This window comes from Natator depressus, chromosome 8 (genome assembly GCF_965152275.1).
Source record: "Natator depressus isolate rNatDep1 chromosome 8, rNatDep2.hap1, whole genome shotgun sequence".
NCBI classification, from domain to species: domain Eukaryota; kingdom Metazoa; phylum Chordata; order Testudines; family Cheloniidae; genus Natator; species Natator depressus.
Genome location: NC_134241.1, coordinates 14135909 through 14152005, shown reverse-complemented (window position 1 = coordinate 14152005; position 16097 = coordinate 14135909). Strand labels below are relative to the sequence as shown.

Below are 16097 nucleotides of genomic sequence, written 5' to 3'. Positions count from 1 at the left end.
GTACCGGTTTAGGAGATTTTGAAGCCAGTTGTGATTTTAGCAGGGGAAATCAGACTAAAATGTTTGCATTCAATAAGAGAGGCACAAGTTAACTGAAGAGCAGGGAAATTTCTTATGTAAAAGGGAAGAGTTCTTGTTTTGTTCTAAATGGTGTGATTTACTACCTCCTAAACAAGAGTGGTGTGATCCTCCTCCTAAAAGCTCAGTGTCTGGCTGCAGAAGGATCCTGTGGCTCAGGCACTCCTCAAGACAGCTGTAGGGTTGCACTCTGAGGACTCTGTTCCAAGCCTTGGTGTAAGGGGCATGCGCAGGCAGGGCTGGGAGGTGGAAGGGGTGTAGGACAGAATTGTACTCTACTTTCCCATGTATTGATCAAGTTAAGCTCTCAAATGCTTTCCTTGACTCTTCTTAGTTGACAAGTCTCATTTGATGGGGTCTTCTCCTTTCTCCCACTTTCTATTGCATTTTCACAGGGCTCCATTCCTGCATCTCTTCTTTTCTTTTCTTTTCTTTTCTTTTCTCATGTTAGCTTGTCTACTTAAGGCTTCAGCTGTCTTGTTTATGCTGACTACTCTCAAATCTGTCTCTCGACATATGACCTCTCTCTCCATTCAGCCCCATATGACACCTCCTCCACAATATCTCTAGCTTTTCTCCATCCAGACAGCAAAAACCTCATCCAGTTCTTGTGTGAGATTCTGTACTGTGCATCTTAGAGGAGTGAGGGTGGCTAAGGGCTAGAGTGGCTGTAGGCCCCCTTTGCATCCTCCCAGTTATGGGTTACTCTAGGAGCGGCTGCTGGTATAACTTAGCTGGTCCTCACCAGCTGCCTATGGGCTCCACACCTTCCTACTTATGATACCACCTCTATGCCAGAGTTCATATAGAGGTTCTCAGAAGACAGCCTGTGGCAGTCTTTCTCAACTCCTGCACATAGGGAATGCTCCCCCAGTCAGATCTTGGGCTTTTAGAGCCCCTTTTTGCTGCTCTGGCTCCTTTTACCTAGTGTACAGGGGCAGGAGATTCTCAATCCTTATCTCTCTCCTTCATTATTGCAACATCCTCCTCATCCTCTCCAACCCCAAACACTCATGTAGTTGATCTCAATTGCTGTACAAAACATAGCCACTGAGAACTTTCTTAACTTAGTTCATCAGTTTGATTCCCTTTTTGAATTGCTCCACTGCTCCAGCATATCATGTGGATGATTCTTACCCTCTATCTTCTATCTGTCTTAGGTTCTTATAATACTGCCCATCACCATAGTATCTGATCACCTTCCATGTAATATTGACAGTAAAAGCCAAGTCCTTAGGGGACTTCCTGGAGTCCTCACCTTCAGTGGGTATTTCTGGTGTGGCAATGGGTAGCATTTGGTACATGTTATTTTCACTAATCCTGCCACATTCTGAACTGTTTTGTACTCCAGTTCCCCTCCTCCATCATTGCTTCATTAACAGGCTTCAGCTGCTGGTCCAGAGAATTTCACATGATGCCAGTTTTTCATTCCTCAAGAGCATGTGTGCCACCTTCAGAACATTTCAGTAGCATATGCTCACTGAGAAGACTTGCAGACTGCTTTCATTTCATTTCATTTCATTTCATTTCATTTCATTTCATGTTTGTGTGCCAAAACAGAAGGCCTTTGCCTGCAAGACAGACCTTCTGAGAAAAAACGATATTTTTCATTTCTTTGTTTAGATGGGAAATTGCTTAATAACACTGAAAATTGTATGTACTTCAATTGTTAATGCATTATTTCACTGTGTAATTACTCACTTACATTTTCCTAATAGAGGACAGAAGTAGGTGGCTGTGAGAACCATTTTTTAAATTTTTGGACTTTTTTGCCTCGAAACTCTGTCACACAATATAACATTGTCATGGTTTCTTGCATTTTAATTTCCTTTACTTAGAAAAAGTCAATAAAGTTAATACAAGCTTTAGAGATTTAAGAATTTGATATTTCAGGAAATCAGACATATGATAGTACACTATTTTATATCAGAGATTGTACTACTCTGTGAAAAATCAAGTCATCATTGACTAAAATTAGATATATTGTCAACTTTTGCAAGAGCATTTATCACATAAGTACACAGAAATCTGGGATTTTGCATATGTAGATAGGCACTTATCTAGACAGTAGGTTGGGGGGAATATTTGTATAATTCTGCTAATGAAATGTGTGCAAATGTAGAAATGCAAGTGGGCACTATTATTTAAAACTCCCTATGATTTATTTTTTTCTTATTGTGCACAAGTATGGGATCCGTTCAAGGTAAAGTGGCCTGTTAACACCCCTCCAGTCATTTGGGGAGGGGAAGGGGGGGAAAGGCAGTTGGAGGGAGGATGTTAGTGGATTGTTGTAATAAGCCATAAATCCAGTGTGTCTTTTCGGTCCATGATTTTTAATGGCTAGCAAAGTTATAAATTTAAGCTCCTAGCCTCATCTTTTGAAAGTGCTGTGCAGGTTTCCTTTGAAGATGAGGACTTTTTTGCTTTTGTGAAAAATCATTTACCTATAACTTTGCCAGACACTAAATAGCATGGACTGAAAAGAGACACTATTTATGGCTTATTACAACAATCTGCAACCCACTAACACTCCCCCCTACCCCAACTGCTTTCCTCTCTCCCCCCTTCTTTCCCCCTTATGACTGGAGGGGCATAAACGGGGCATTTCACCTTGAATGATCCCTTGAAATATGGGTTAACTACGTATGCTAAACAATCTGTTCCACCTTGTATTTCTATGTGACACTCTTAGTGCCTTTCCCAAACCTGAAGAAGAGCTCTTTGTAAGCTTTGAAGTTTGTCTCTCACCAACAGAAGTTGGTCCAGTAAAAGATATTATCTCACCCATCTTATGTCTCTAAAAAATATTCTGTCAATCTGTGAAGTTAGTGGTGTTTTCACTGAAACACCTAAACTGCTTGTGCTTGTGCAAAATACACACTCACTCACTCACTCATTTTCTCTACATATTTTTTCCATTTTGAAATTATTCTCTAGCAATAATCTCCATCTTCAGTATAAAGAATACCTCTCCTTCTACCAAACCCTTTGAAAACAGACGAAACATTGAGTGCAAGATAACTTTTTTTAAAAAACAACAACTATACACTGTATATGAGATAAATACAGAGGTGAAAGTAAGCCGGTATGCCCCGGTACGGTGTACCGGTAAGAGCCAGTGCGCCGTACCAGGACCGGCTTTCAGAGAGGGCAATTTAAAGCCCTGGGGTAGTGGCGGCAGGGCTGTGGAGGGGATTTAAAGGGCCCCGGAGCTCCAGCAACTGCTCCCCCCCCACCCCCCCCGGGGGCCCTTTTAATCCCGGCCTGAGCCCTGCTGCCCGAGCTTTGGGGTAGCGGCGGCGGGGCTCTGGCGGGGATTTAAAGGGCCCCGGAGCTCCAGCCGCTGCTACTGCCCCCGGGCCCTTTAAATCCCTGCCTGAGCCCTGCTGCCCAAGCCCCGGGGTGGGCGGGGGGGCTCTGGTGGAGATCTAAAGGGCTGGGGCGGTAGTGACAGTTGGAGTCCCGGGGCCCTTGAAATCCCCGATGGAGCCAGGGCTCGGGCAGCAGGGCTCAGGCCGGGATTTAAAGGGCTCGGGGCTCCAGCAGCTGCTACCACAGCGGATCCCCAGGCCCTTTAATGCTCTGCCAGAGCCCCGGGATAGCAGTGGCAGCTGGGAGCCCCCAGGGCTCCTTAGTGATTTAAAGGGCCAGGGGCTCCGCTGCGGTAGTGGCAGCTGGAGCCTTGGGCCCTTTAAATCACCCCCGAGCCCCAGGGCTCCCCGCCTCTGCAGCTGGTAGCTCAGAGGTGATTTAAAGGGCCCTGGGCTCCCAGCCGCCACTACCGCAGCTGGAGCCCTGGCCCTTTAAATGAAGATTTAAAAGGCCCGGGGATTTAAGGCCCTGTCTCATCCAGTTGACGCCACACCTCTTCCGGTTGAGGCCACGCCCCCTGCTCAGGACTCCAGCATACCGGTAAGTCCTCTAACTTACTTTCACCCCTGGATAAATAGCTTTAGTGGCACAGATGGATGTTCTCCTGTTGTCAATGGATAGAGAGCAGATGTTCATTCTTATGCTCCTGTGTTGCATTGTGATGTTTTATATTGTCAACCATAAGATATTGCTTTCCTGCGTAAGAGGAATGCACTAAAATAGAAGTTTAAGTTCTTCCTGAAAGGATATACCCAAAAAGTAGTGCTGAGAAAACTGCACCTTCACCCCCAGGCCTCTTAATTGTGGAGTCCCACAAGGATTAACTTTGTTCTATAGTCCTATTCAACATCTACATGCAACTACTGGGTGAACTGGTAAGGTGACATGGACTCAAGTGCCAGACAGCTCTACTTCTCCTCCACCACATACAGCTGTATCACTGCCACCAAAATGGTGGCTCAGTGCTAGGATGAGATCAGCTCGTGGCTAAATCAGAGCAAGGGTTATGTACAGAGGAAAACATTTCTAGAAAGTTATAGCTAGAGTGCAATTTCATTGCTTGAAGGCATGCACCCACAATTTGGTCAGTTCAGTCCATAGTTTAGGAATTGTCCGGGTTTCCTCACTGATGCTGAGCTCTCATGTAATATGTGGAAGTAATGCTTCCTACCATCTTATGTTGGCAAGGAGACGCCAACTTATACTGGCAGACGATAACCTGGCTATACATGACTTAATCTCCTCCTGTCTGGGCTACAGCAATGCAGTATTCCTGCACAGTGAACTTAATCTAGGGGTAACCATCAGGAAGATGCATTTCAAAGGGTGACTGAACTATAAAAATGAAGGGCAAAAACATCCCAACTTATCTCTCCCTATCTGTCCCTACCTAAGATGACAACAGCCTTTGGATTTTGGGAGCAGATTCTGGCCTGAGAATTTGGTCAGCAATGTTACTGGGAACATGTGGTAAGGCAATTCACCTTGAACAAAGTCTAGTTTAAGTTTTAGTATTAGGAAGCGTTTTATCTTTATTTTTCTTGTCATCCTTTCTGACTTAAATGCGTTATACTTCTACTCACTTAAAATCTTTGCAGTTAAAAAAAACTTGTTTTATTCTCTAATCAAAACTAATCCAGTGTTGTGTTTAAACTGAATTGTGTGGGTAACTCCATTTAAAATAGCAAACTGATGAACATGATCCCCTTAGAGGGGCAGTGGGCCTAAAATATCTGAACTGCTCAAGACAGGACTGGACAGTACAGAACACAGGTTTTGGGGGGAAATTCAGGACTGGGAGTCACCCTACAAGTGGTAACCACGGCTTGTGGGGAACCAGAGTGTGACTGGAGCCTGCTGGCAGGGTGCAGTTATACAGAAGAGACGCTCAGGGTGTGAGCTTAACGCTGTTTGGCATGCCATGAGGGGCCCAGGTTGGGAGCTACAGCAGCAAAGCATTGTGAGGCACCCCAGGTTGCAGAGCAAGGGTGACACAGCCCCTCAATGGTCTGGATCACACCCGGGAATATCATAATTGGATTCTTTTGAAAATGTTTTTTCAGTTTTTCTGAAACTGAGAAAATTGTTCCTGTTTCCAGTTGTATGTGAAAAGAAAGGTATAGATTTACAGAAGCAAGTAAGTTATTTTATACCAATATCTCCTTTTCGATGATGATGTGATAAAACCAGAGCAAGGCAGATATTTTGAAATAAAAAGGTAGTATCATGGCACTGCAGGTTTTGGCTGTTTCAGAACCTACAAGATGAATCCAGTTGACTAAAAGCTATGGGAACATTAAGTGGCATTAAAGACAGACAGGTGGAAATACAGGTTTCACAGATCCCGCAGCTTCCCGTAGCAATTTGGAAACAGAAAAATATGCTGACTTGCGTGAGTGTTCTCCCAATCTTATTTGTAGGACAACTCGCTAGCACTACTTTATCATAATTCAGATTTCAAAAAGTAAACGATAGGCACATTGTAGGCTCATGCTCAAATAAATTGGTTAGTCTCTAAGGTGCCACAAGTACTCCTTTTCTTTTTGCGAATACAGACTAACACGGCTGTTACTCTGAAACCATTGTAAATATATTACATGAACTTTTTTAATCAAATTATTTTAAACCCAGCCAACAGCTGAAGATCCAGTTTCTCTTTATGCTACAAGTTTTTTATCAATACTTGTAAATATAACTCTGAATCAGTAACATTTGTACTGTACCACCCTTTAATTAATTGGTTGTATAAAATATTCTATTTTATGTAATAAACGTGTTGCTCATTCTTACTTAGACTGTAATCTCTTTGTGGCAGGGATTGTTTTTCATTATATGTGCAGCGATTGTTTTTCATTATATGTACCTACGGTCCCCAACAGAAGGGGGTCTCTACAGACTGCTTCAGTTCAAATTATAATGCACCTCTTTACTCAATAGATTTTTAAAAATGGAACCACAGAATCAATATGGGGGACATATGTGAGGACTCCCATTACACTGGGAAAATTCTTATGAATTAACAAAGAATATAGAAAATGTACTTTAATATATATATTTTTTTCGAGACTTGGAATCTCGGATTTTAAAAAACCCAGTCCTGTCACAAGTTTCATAGTGGCCCTCTATTGAGCTGAGAAATAATTGCATGAGTTTTTAAAACAAATCTGGTATCCGTGGCTATTAGTGTCATAAAATAGATTAGTTATTTAATTGAATTCCAGGTGGGCCAGATTCTGCAAATACTTACTGCTGAGTGTAGTTCTACTGATTTCAGTGGGAGGTGTTTGCAAGATTGAGCCCTACATTAAAAAACAGTTACATTTGAAGAGCTGCTTCTATTTTAATTATCAGGAATGTGTATGACACTCCTTGTATATTTAGTTCAATTTAAAAAGGTAAAAAATATTTAACAGCCAAAAACTTAGCAAAGATGTTTTGTATAAAATTATTCTTGAATAAAATGACTGCATTGGTAAACAGGAATCCTTCAGTCCTCACTTTGCAACTTGGAAAGTAATAGTTTTTCTCAGCATTTACTGGTTAGCTTGCTAGCATAACCCATTTGTCATTTTATGCTTCTTTTGTGGTAGTGTGGTGTACATCTTGTTTGTTTGTTTTTAAAGAGATTGACCTTGAGTTTATAGGATCCTTCCTATTCTGTCATATCAAATCTAAAATCTGTTAGAGTTTGGGTGAGCTTGATCCGAGTTAACATTTTCTCCAAATGTGTCTTATGAAATGAAGGCTGAATCAAATGTTTAGCAAAAGCTTTATTCAGTGACTTGTGTTCAGATCAGATTTATACATGATAGATTATTTTTTCCTTCTGTTCACAGCTTCCAGCAGACCTTACCAAGATGCATCTTACAGACAATCCACATCCACAAGTGACTCATGTCCCTTCCAGCCAGTCTGGATGTAGCATTGCCAGTGACTCTGGAAGCAGCAGCTTATCGGATATCTACCAGGTAAAATTCCAGAAGTTTCTTGTTTTTTGCAGGGAGGGAACATTTGTATTGTAACGTTCTGCATTTTGCCTTTTTAGTATTTAAAAGGGTAAAATAGTACATCATTAGTGTAATTTGTTTATATGAAAGCCTTACAGTGCCACTGTCACTTCCATGTAATACATTTAAGCAAGTACTGTAGGTTTGATGTTGGGTGCATGTCTGATTTTTCAGGTCAGTGCAGAATTTTATATAAAGCTACTATATTATGGCACAGATTTGTTTTAAAAAAATCTTTACTAATAGGCATACACTGGCATTTTTTTCTTTATTTTACACTCCTGTTCTTTGTGCATCTCACCTGCTTTTCTTCCCTCACCGCCACCTCCTTTGGCAATGAGCTAGGTGAAACTGACGGTTAGAAGTGGTGGTATTCAGTGTAGTTGTAGCTGTGTCAGTCCCAGGATATTAGAGAGACAAGATGGGTGAAGTAATATCGATTATTAGACCAACTTCTGATGGTGAGAGAGACCAACTTTTGAGCCACTTCTTCGGGTCTGGGAAAGGTACTCCCACGTCACAGCAAAATACTACTTATGCTAAACAATCTGTTCCACCTTGCATTTTGCTGTGACACTAGGAGTACCTTTCCTGGACCAGAAGAAGAGCTTTGTGTGGCTTGAAAGCTTGCCTCTCACCATCAGAAGTTGGTCCAATAAAAAATACTACCTCACCCACCTTGTCTCCATAAGAAGTGGTGACAGAGAGAGCAGCATAAGATTAGCAATCGTGTTTTCACTTATTTTTATAAGACTAAAATAAAGTCCAGGTTTGTATTAGTTTAAAAAAATGTGGTGGTGTGAAAAACAAGAGTGGAATTACGATGCAGGGTGAAATATAGTTAGGACTTGATGCACAGCCCTGAACACCACTTAACACATGATTTATATGCGACCTACAAAAGGAAAGAATTGTATGTATGCATTTTTTCCATCTTCATTATCCATAAAAAGCTTGATGGGTTTTTTTTTCTGCTGCTAGGTTTTTTTTGTAACTTTAGCAATATTAGGAATGCCAAATCTTGTCTTTTTCCTGTTTTTTCCTTGAACTGTTTTTGAAGGACCAGAGGAAGTGCATTGGGAACTTTGTTGGCAACCGATCAAAGAGGCAGGAGTGTTTAATCTTTAGAGAAGAGATATTTTCTTCTATCTTTTTTTAAGCTTTTGGATTAATTCACATTAACAGAATCAAGCAAGAAAAGCACGTTTAGACAGTACTCGTGATATCAATGTACTTGTTCTTCAGAGATCAATAGTCTTCAGGGAGAAAATGAGTGGACCTGAATTTACAGTTTAAAAAACAAACAAACAGGAAAAAGTGTTTGCAATTCGTGTTGGAGGAGACGTTCGTGTTTTGTTTCTACATCATGATGATGCAGCAGGGGCACTCCCTCTCCATTCTTCCTCATTTTCTGGTCACTTTTATGTGACCTTTAGAGTCTTGTCCTTTCTTTCTGCAATGTGACTGAACTTCATCAGGTGCATTATCTTATGTAAATTAAACACATTCCTCAAGAGTGAATCTTAATATTTATTCTATGTGAATTATATATTCAGACTAAATTACCAGCTCCATACTAGACAAAATGAAGTCATTTTCAGTAGTAGCATATAAGGGTTCCAGTGTTGCTTGGCATGAATGGAAGGTGAATAAGCTCCAAGCATTACATTATGGATTAATCTATATACTCGTACGTATTTTGACCAATAATCATGTGTTCTTCTTTGAGTGCTTGCTCATATCGATTCCAATTAGGTGTGCGTGCACCACATGCACGGTCGTTGGAGAATTTTTACCCTAGCAACACCTGGTGGGTCAGTTGTGGAGCCCCCTGGAGTGGCGCCTTCATGGCGCTGGATATATACCCCAGCCGACCCAGCGCCCCCCTCAGTTCCTTCTTACCACCCGTGACAGTCGTTGGAACTGTGGAGCACGGCTTTGCTGTTCTCCACTTTCTCTAGCATTTTCTCTTTTCCGCAGTATGTATAGTTCTATAGTTAGTGTAGTATAGTTGCAGTTATAGTTATAGTGTAGTTGTGAATATAAAGTTGGGTCACGCAGCAATCGGAAGTGCCAAACATTCTGCTCTCCAGGGGCGCACTCCGGGCTCTCTATCAGACACCTTCCTCCTCCCGTGCAAGGGACAACTGTTCTATGCCTTCCCTCCGTTCCAGTTAGTCCACAAGGTCCTGCTCAAGTTACGCAGGGACAGAGCACGGCTGATTCTGGTCGCCCCGGCGTAGCCCAGGCAACACTGGTGCGCCATGCTACTGGAGTTATCGGTAGACGCGCCAATTCCACTCCTGCTTTGGCCGGACCTGATCTCACAAGACCACGGCCACCTCTGTCACCCCAACCTGCAATCACTCCATCTCACTGCGTGGATGCTGCATGGCTAACTCAGTTGGAGCTCCTCTGCTCCCACTCGGTGCAGCAGGTACTGCTGGGTAGCAGAAAACGCTCCACTCGAGCCACGTACCTTGCCAAATGGAAGCATTTCTCCTGCTGGTGTGCTCAAAATGGCACGCCACCCCTGCAGGCGTTGGTGCCTATCATCCTAGACTACCTCCTGTCCTTAAAACAACAAAGTCTGGCTATATCATCTGATAGGGTGCACCTGGCGGCCATTTCGGCTTTCTACCAAGGAGAACATAGTTGCTTGGTCTTCTCCAACCCTATGGTTGGTAGATTTCTTAAAGGTCTGGACCGTCTCTACCCGCAGGTGCGGCAACCGGTTCTCACGTGGGATCTTAACCTGGTCTTTCCAGACTTATGGTCACCCCGTTCTAGCCAATGGCCCACATGCTCACTTCTGTACCTCTCTTGGAAGACAGCCTTCCTTGTGGCTATCACTTCAGCAAGGCGTGTATCTGAGATCAGAGCTCTCACTTCGGAACCACCGTACACGGTCTTCCACAAAGACAAGGTGCAACTACGCCCTCACCCTGCCTTCCTTCCCAACGTGGTATCAACTTTCCATGTCAACGAGGACATTTTCCTCCCAGTCTTCTACCCAAAGCCGCATGCTACTTGGCGAGAGCAACGGCTACACTCCCTCGACATTCGTAGGACCCTCTCCTTCTATATTGAGCGTACAAAGCCATTCAGAAAGACGACCCAGCTCTTTGTTGCAGTGGCTGACCAGATGAAAGGCCTCCCGGTCTCCTCACAGCTCATCTCCACTTGGATCACTTCCTGTATCCATACTTGCTATGACCTGGCTGGTGTCCCGGCCAAGCCCCTCAACGCCCATTCTACAAGGGCTCAAGCCTCGTCAGCCGCTTTCCTGGCACAGGTTCCGATACAGGAGATCTGTAGAGCAGCCACTTGGTCTTCAGTGCATACTTTTGCCTCTCACTATGCAATAGTCCAGAGACGATGCTGCGTTTGGTTCAGCAGTGCTACACTCAGCGACATCTCACTCCGACCCCACTGCCTAGGTAAGGCTTGGGAGTCACCTAATTGGAATCGATATGAGCAAGCACTCGAAAAAGAAAAGACGGTTACTCACCTTTGTAGTTGTTGTTCTTCGAGATGTGTTGCTCATATCCGTTCCAAACCCGCCCTCCTTCCCCTCTGTTGGAGTAGCCGGCAAGAAGAAACTGAGGAGGCGCTGGGTCAGCTGGAGTATATATCCAGCGCCATGGAGGCGCCACTCCAGGGGGCTCCACAGCCGACCCACCGGTTGTTGCTAGGGTAAAAATTCTCCAACAATCATGCAAGTGGCGTGCGCACACCTAATTGGAATGGATATGAGCAACACATCTCGAAGGTTACAAAGGTGAGTAACCGTCTTTTGTCAATTGAAGCTGTTTGTGTGGTGTCACAGTTATGGGGCTAGCTGCACTTCTGTCCCCAAGGTCTTGAGCTTTTTGCTGTCACTGTCTCAGGCTGGAATCACATGATTCTTCCATGCTTACCCTGGGATCTGGCTATAGGACCTTGCGTGTAACATCTGCTTAGCTTGCAGGTCTGACTGGGTTTCAGACACCCATGTTTTCTCCCTTTGGGATCCTGTAACCAATGATATATTAATAATAAGCTGCCTTTAAAACAGTATTTTTGGTTAGCAGGTGGAACAAAACAAAAAAAAAAAAAAAGAGAAAAGGGACTTTAAAACAACAAATAGATTGTATACGTGTCTCCTACCTAAAATACTATCATCTCACAATGGTGGCAGGCCTAGCTTCTAATCCAGAGTCCTCAGGACTAACAGTTTTGGAATTAGCCCTGAATACCTTTTAAGTGGAAGTTGATAGGTGACACTCTAGTTCCATCTCCTCTTCCTTGCCCAACCCATCCCATACATCCCCCTAGTGAGAAGCACTTAAACAAAAATATTCGTACAGAAAGCACCATCCCAGTAATCGAGCCAAGAAATAGTGTTATAAAATCATTACAGGTTGCTCTATATACATCACATGCATTTAGTCTGTTAAGAAAATTATCAACAGAAATAAATTTGAAATGTCATGTTTGTAGTAGGGCCGCAGTTAACTAGCATGATTAACTCAAAAAAATTAATTGCGATTAAAAAAATTAATCACGATTAATTGCAGTTTTAATCACACTGTTAAACAATAGAATACCAATTGACATTTATTAAATATTTTGGATGTTTTTCTACATTTTCAAATATATCGATTTCAATTACAACATAGAATACAAAGTTTACAGTGCTCACTTTATATTATTCTTATTACAAATATTTGCACTGTGAAAATGATTAAAAAAAAGAAGTACTATTTTTCAATTCACCTCATACAAGTACTGTAGTGCAATCTCTTTGTCGTTAAAGCGCAACTTACAAATCTAGATTTTTTTTTTCTTACATAACAGTACTCTAAAACAAAACAATGTCAAACTTTAGAATCTACAAGGCCACTTAGTCCTACTTCCTGTGCAGCCCATCGCTAAGACAAACAAGTTTGTTTACATTTGCAGGAGATAATGTTGCCCGCTTCTGATTTACAATGCACCTGAAAGTGAGAACAGACATTCGCATGGCACTTTTGTAGCCGGCATTGCAAGGTATATACATGTCAGATATGCTAAACATTCATATGCCCCTTCATGCTTCAGCCACCATTCCAGAGGACACGCTTTCACTGCAGATTTGACATAACACAAAGAAGGTACCAATGTGAGATTTGTAAAGATAGCTACAGCACTCGACCCAAGGTTTAAGAATCTGAAGCGCCTTTCAAAATCTGAGAGGGACGAGGTGTGGACATGCTTTCAGAAGTCTTAAAAGAGCAACACTCAGATGCAGAAACTACAGAACCCGAACCACCAAAAAAGAAAATCAACCTTCTGCTTGTGGCATCTGACTCATAATGAAAATGAACATGCGTCGGTCCACACTGCTTTGGATTGTTATTGAGCAGAACCCATTATCAGCATGGACACATGTCCCCTGGAATTGTGGTTGAAGCATGAAGAGACACATGAATCTTTAGTGCATCTGGCACATAAATATCTTGCAACACCAGTTGAAACAGTACCATTTGAGCGCCTGTTCTCACTTTCAGGTGACATTGTAAACAAGAAGCGGGCAGCATTATCTCCTGCAAATGTAAACAAACTTGTTTGTCTGAGCGATTGGCTGAACATGAAGTAGGACTGAGTGGACCTGTAGGCTCTACAGTTCTACATTGTTTTATTTTTGAATGCAGTTATTTCTTGTACATAATTCTACATTTGTAAGTTCAACTTCAATGACAGAGATTGCACTACAGTACTTTTATTAAGTGAATTGAAATACTGTTTCTTTTTACAATGCAAATATTTGTAATAAAAAATAAAGTGAGCACTGTACACTTCGTATTCTCTGTTGTAATTGAAATCAATATATTTGAAAATGTGGAAAACATCCAACAATATTTATATAAATGGTATTCTATTATTAACAGCGCAATTAATCACAATTTTTTAAATCGCTTGACAGCCCTAGTTTGTAGATTAACATATATCATCTAAGTTATGAAATTTTTTTAAAAGAATCTGTTTGGTAAATAAAAAGTTATATGTTAGAATAATACAGGAATTAATAATTGAGTAGCATACTCAGCTAAAGCATTAGTATGGAAACTATTTTTGTATATTAATTTATTAATTTTATTAATCAGTCCAGATTACCCTGTCAGATCCAAGCAGAGAGTGGGGGCTCTCTGTGTAGAGATCACCCTTCCTGCATGAAAGTGATCCTCTGTGACACCATTCCACCCACTCCAGACCCTAGAGAGGGCATCTGAATCCAGGAACCTTGCAGGCTGGAATAGGCAGGCCAGAGTAGTGTCACATCATCTTCTGTCCCTACAGAGATACTTCAGACAAGATAATGTATTCTCAGTCTGTATTGTCCGATCCTGAGGGAGCCTACACTGCTGGAGGGCATGGTGGTTTGGAGGCCTAGGCCTCTTGTAATTCCCTTAAGAGTCTGACATTTTGGATATGTACCATGTGGATTATCTACTGGGAGTATACTCCATCCTGTCACAGAACTATTTTTCTCCCTCTCTCCTGTGGGTTTAACCTACAGATAGGGATGATTGGAATCATTATTTTTGTTTTTCTGTGCTGTGGTGGATCCCATAGTGTTTTAACTATAGCACTGTGCACCTATATAGGATGACATAGTCCTGTCCCCAAAGCACTTAGGACTAGATCCTGAAAGATTTTTTGGCACCTAACTCCCATTGATTTCATTGGGAGTTAGGGGCCTAAATACCTTTGAGGTTCTGGGCCTTACAGTCTAGGAAGACAAGCAACAGACAAAGGGTGAGAGTGAGCAGAAAACAAAATGTCCACATTTGGGTTTAATTTTAATTTGTATCAGATATGTTCACATCTTCTTTACATATGTATTTTTAGTTGGCCAGTTTCTTGTAGGTATTATAAACATAGAAATGTCTATCAAGAGATTCTGGTTCTCTTTGCAGAGATGGTAGGCAGTTTGATCATTCCAACTTAAATTTATAAACCCATAAAAATATTTTCACTGTTTTTATAAAATTCTACTGATGTATGAATATAATATTGCATAATATTTTCATGATGTAGCATTTCATAGTATTTTGTAATGCATCCATCTGTGCACAATGCGCATATAGTATGGGATAGTGTCTTGACATTATAAAGAATCTCTTGTTTTCATTATTTAAAATGTTGGCAGTAGTTTAATAGTTATCATGCAAAGATGGTAACCAATTTAAGAGTTTAAGTTAGGGAGTTCTAAGGGTTTCTTTTAAAAACAATAAATACAAAATATGAAGATACTGTATTAGTTGAGTGACTATGACGAAAACAGTTTATTTTAACAAACTTGTACTCTGAAAAAATTTGGTAAAATAATATTGGGCTTTGGCAATCAGTTTAGTTTCTTGTGAATACTAAACTTCTTCCATGTGTACTAGAGGTAGCATTTTAAGTTCAGCAACAAAACTAACATCAGCAAAAGAAGAATAGTGTTTTGAACACAAAAAGTTTGATTAAGGTGACCTAAGCTTGAAGTGAAACATTTGAATTAATAGAATCTTAAACTTGTTTATAGAATGTTTTTCATTTCTTTCCGACGGTTGGTGTGATGCTAATGACAGAAGTAGAGGTCAGGAGAGGATAAGAAGTGGAGATTGAGAACAGTGGAAAGTTTTGTTACCTCTTTTGCAAGTTTTGTTAACATGGTTTAGATTTCTCCATGCTATAATGTTGAAAAGGAGTTTTGCTCGTCCCAGCTGTTTCTCTCTCCAGGATGTTAAACAGGAAAAAAAACACTCTCCTGTTGAATTCTAGATCAGCAGAAAATTATTGCTGTCTATGAGAATTTCTCTGACTGTATAGCATTAAACCCTTAATTGATTTCACGAACAAATGAAAATAAGTAATCTAAGACTTTCCCCACATCATTGCTAGAACAACAAATGTAGACAGAGCTTTCAAACTGACTGTCCATGGTGTTGTGCCTGTGTCTATAACATCAAGTGAATGACCACAGCTGACTGTGTTCTCATTTTATATGTATAAGTGGTTTCATATTAGCAATACGACCCATCAGATGGTGAACTTTAAGCCAGATATTTTCTTTCTCTTATGGATAAAACTCAGTGCTTCATTTCTTGTAATGCTTCCCTAGCAAAGAGATAAGCAGAGCTGTGTGAAATAATCACATTTAATCTCAAACCTAACCCGTTTGATCCTCCAAGCGAACAAGTATGGCTCAACTAATTTCCAGTACCTGTGGAAGAAACTTCAGGGTACAGTTCACAAGCAGCTTTTCACTCGTGCAGGGAAGAGTTCACACAGCCACAGGGTAGTTCACTCAAACACCTTGACTTTGTTTAAAAAGTTTGGTTTTATTAATTGCTTTTGCTGTAATTTCAGACTTCACTATTGTAGTTTTGTTTAATCAGTGCAGTGAATATTTTATTCTAACAGAACATGAAAACAAAACCAGTGACATTATATGAATGCCTCCTAGAGTATTAGAATATCTCTCTCTAGATAAAGAGAGAGGTTTCAGAGTAACAGCCGTGTTAGTCTGTATTCGCAAAAAGAAAAAGGAGTACTTGTGGCACCTTAGAGACTAACCAATTTATTTGAGCATAAGCTTTCGTGAGCTACAGCTCACTTCATCAGATGCAT

General features: G+C 41.2%; 1 protein-coding gene across 5 annotated transcripts in view; it reads left to right on the top strand.

Moving 5' to 3' along the window:
* RAPGEF6 (Rap guanine nucleotide exchange factor 6) overlaps positions 1–16097 on the top strand; it is a 231223-nt gene that overhangs the window by 130488 nt on the left and 84638 nt on the right. For all 5 annotated transcript variants that reach the window (XM_074960463.1, XM_074960468.1, XM_074960466.1 and 2 more), the window contains one exon: positions 7287–7418. In XM_074960463.1, the coding sequence (XP_074816564.1) occupies positions 7287–7418 (132 nt within the window). The remainder of the gene's footprint in view (positions 1–7286; positions 7419–16097) is intronic.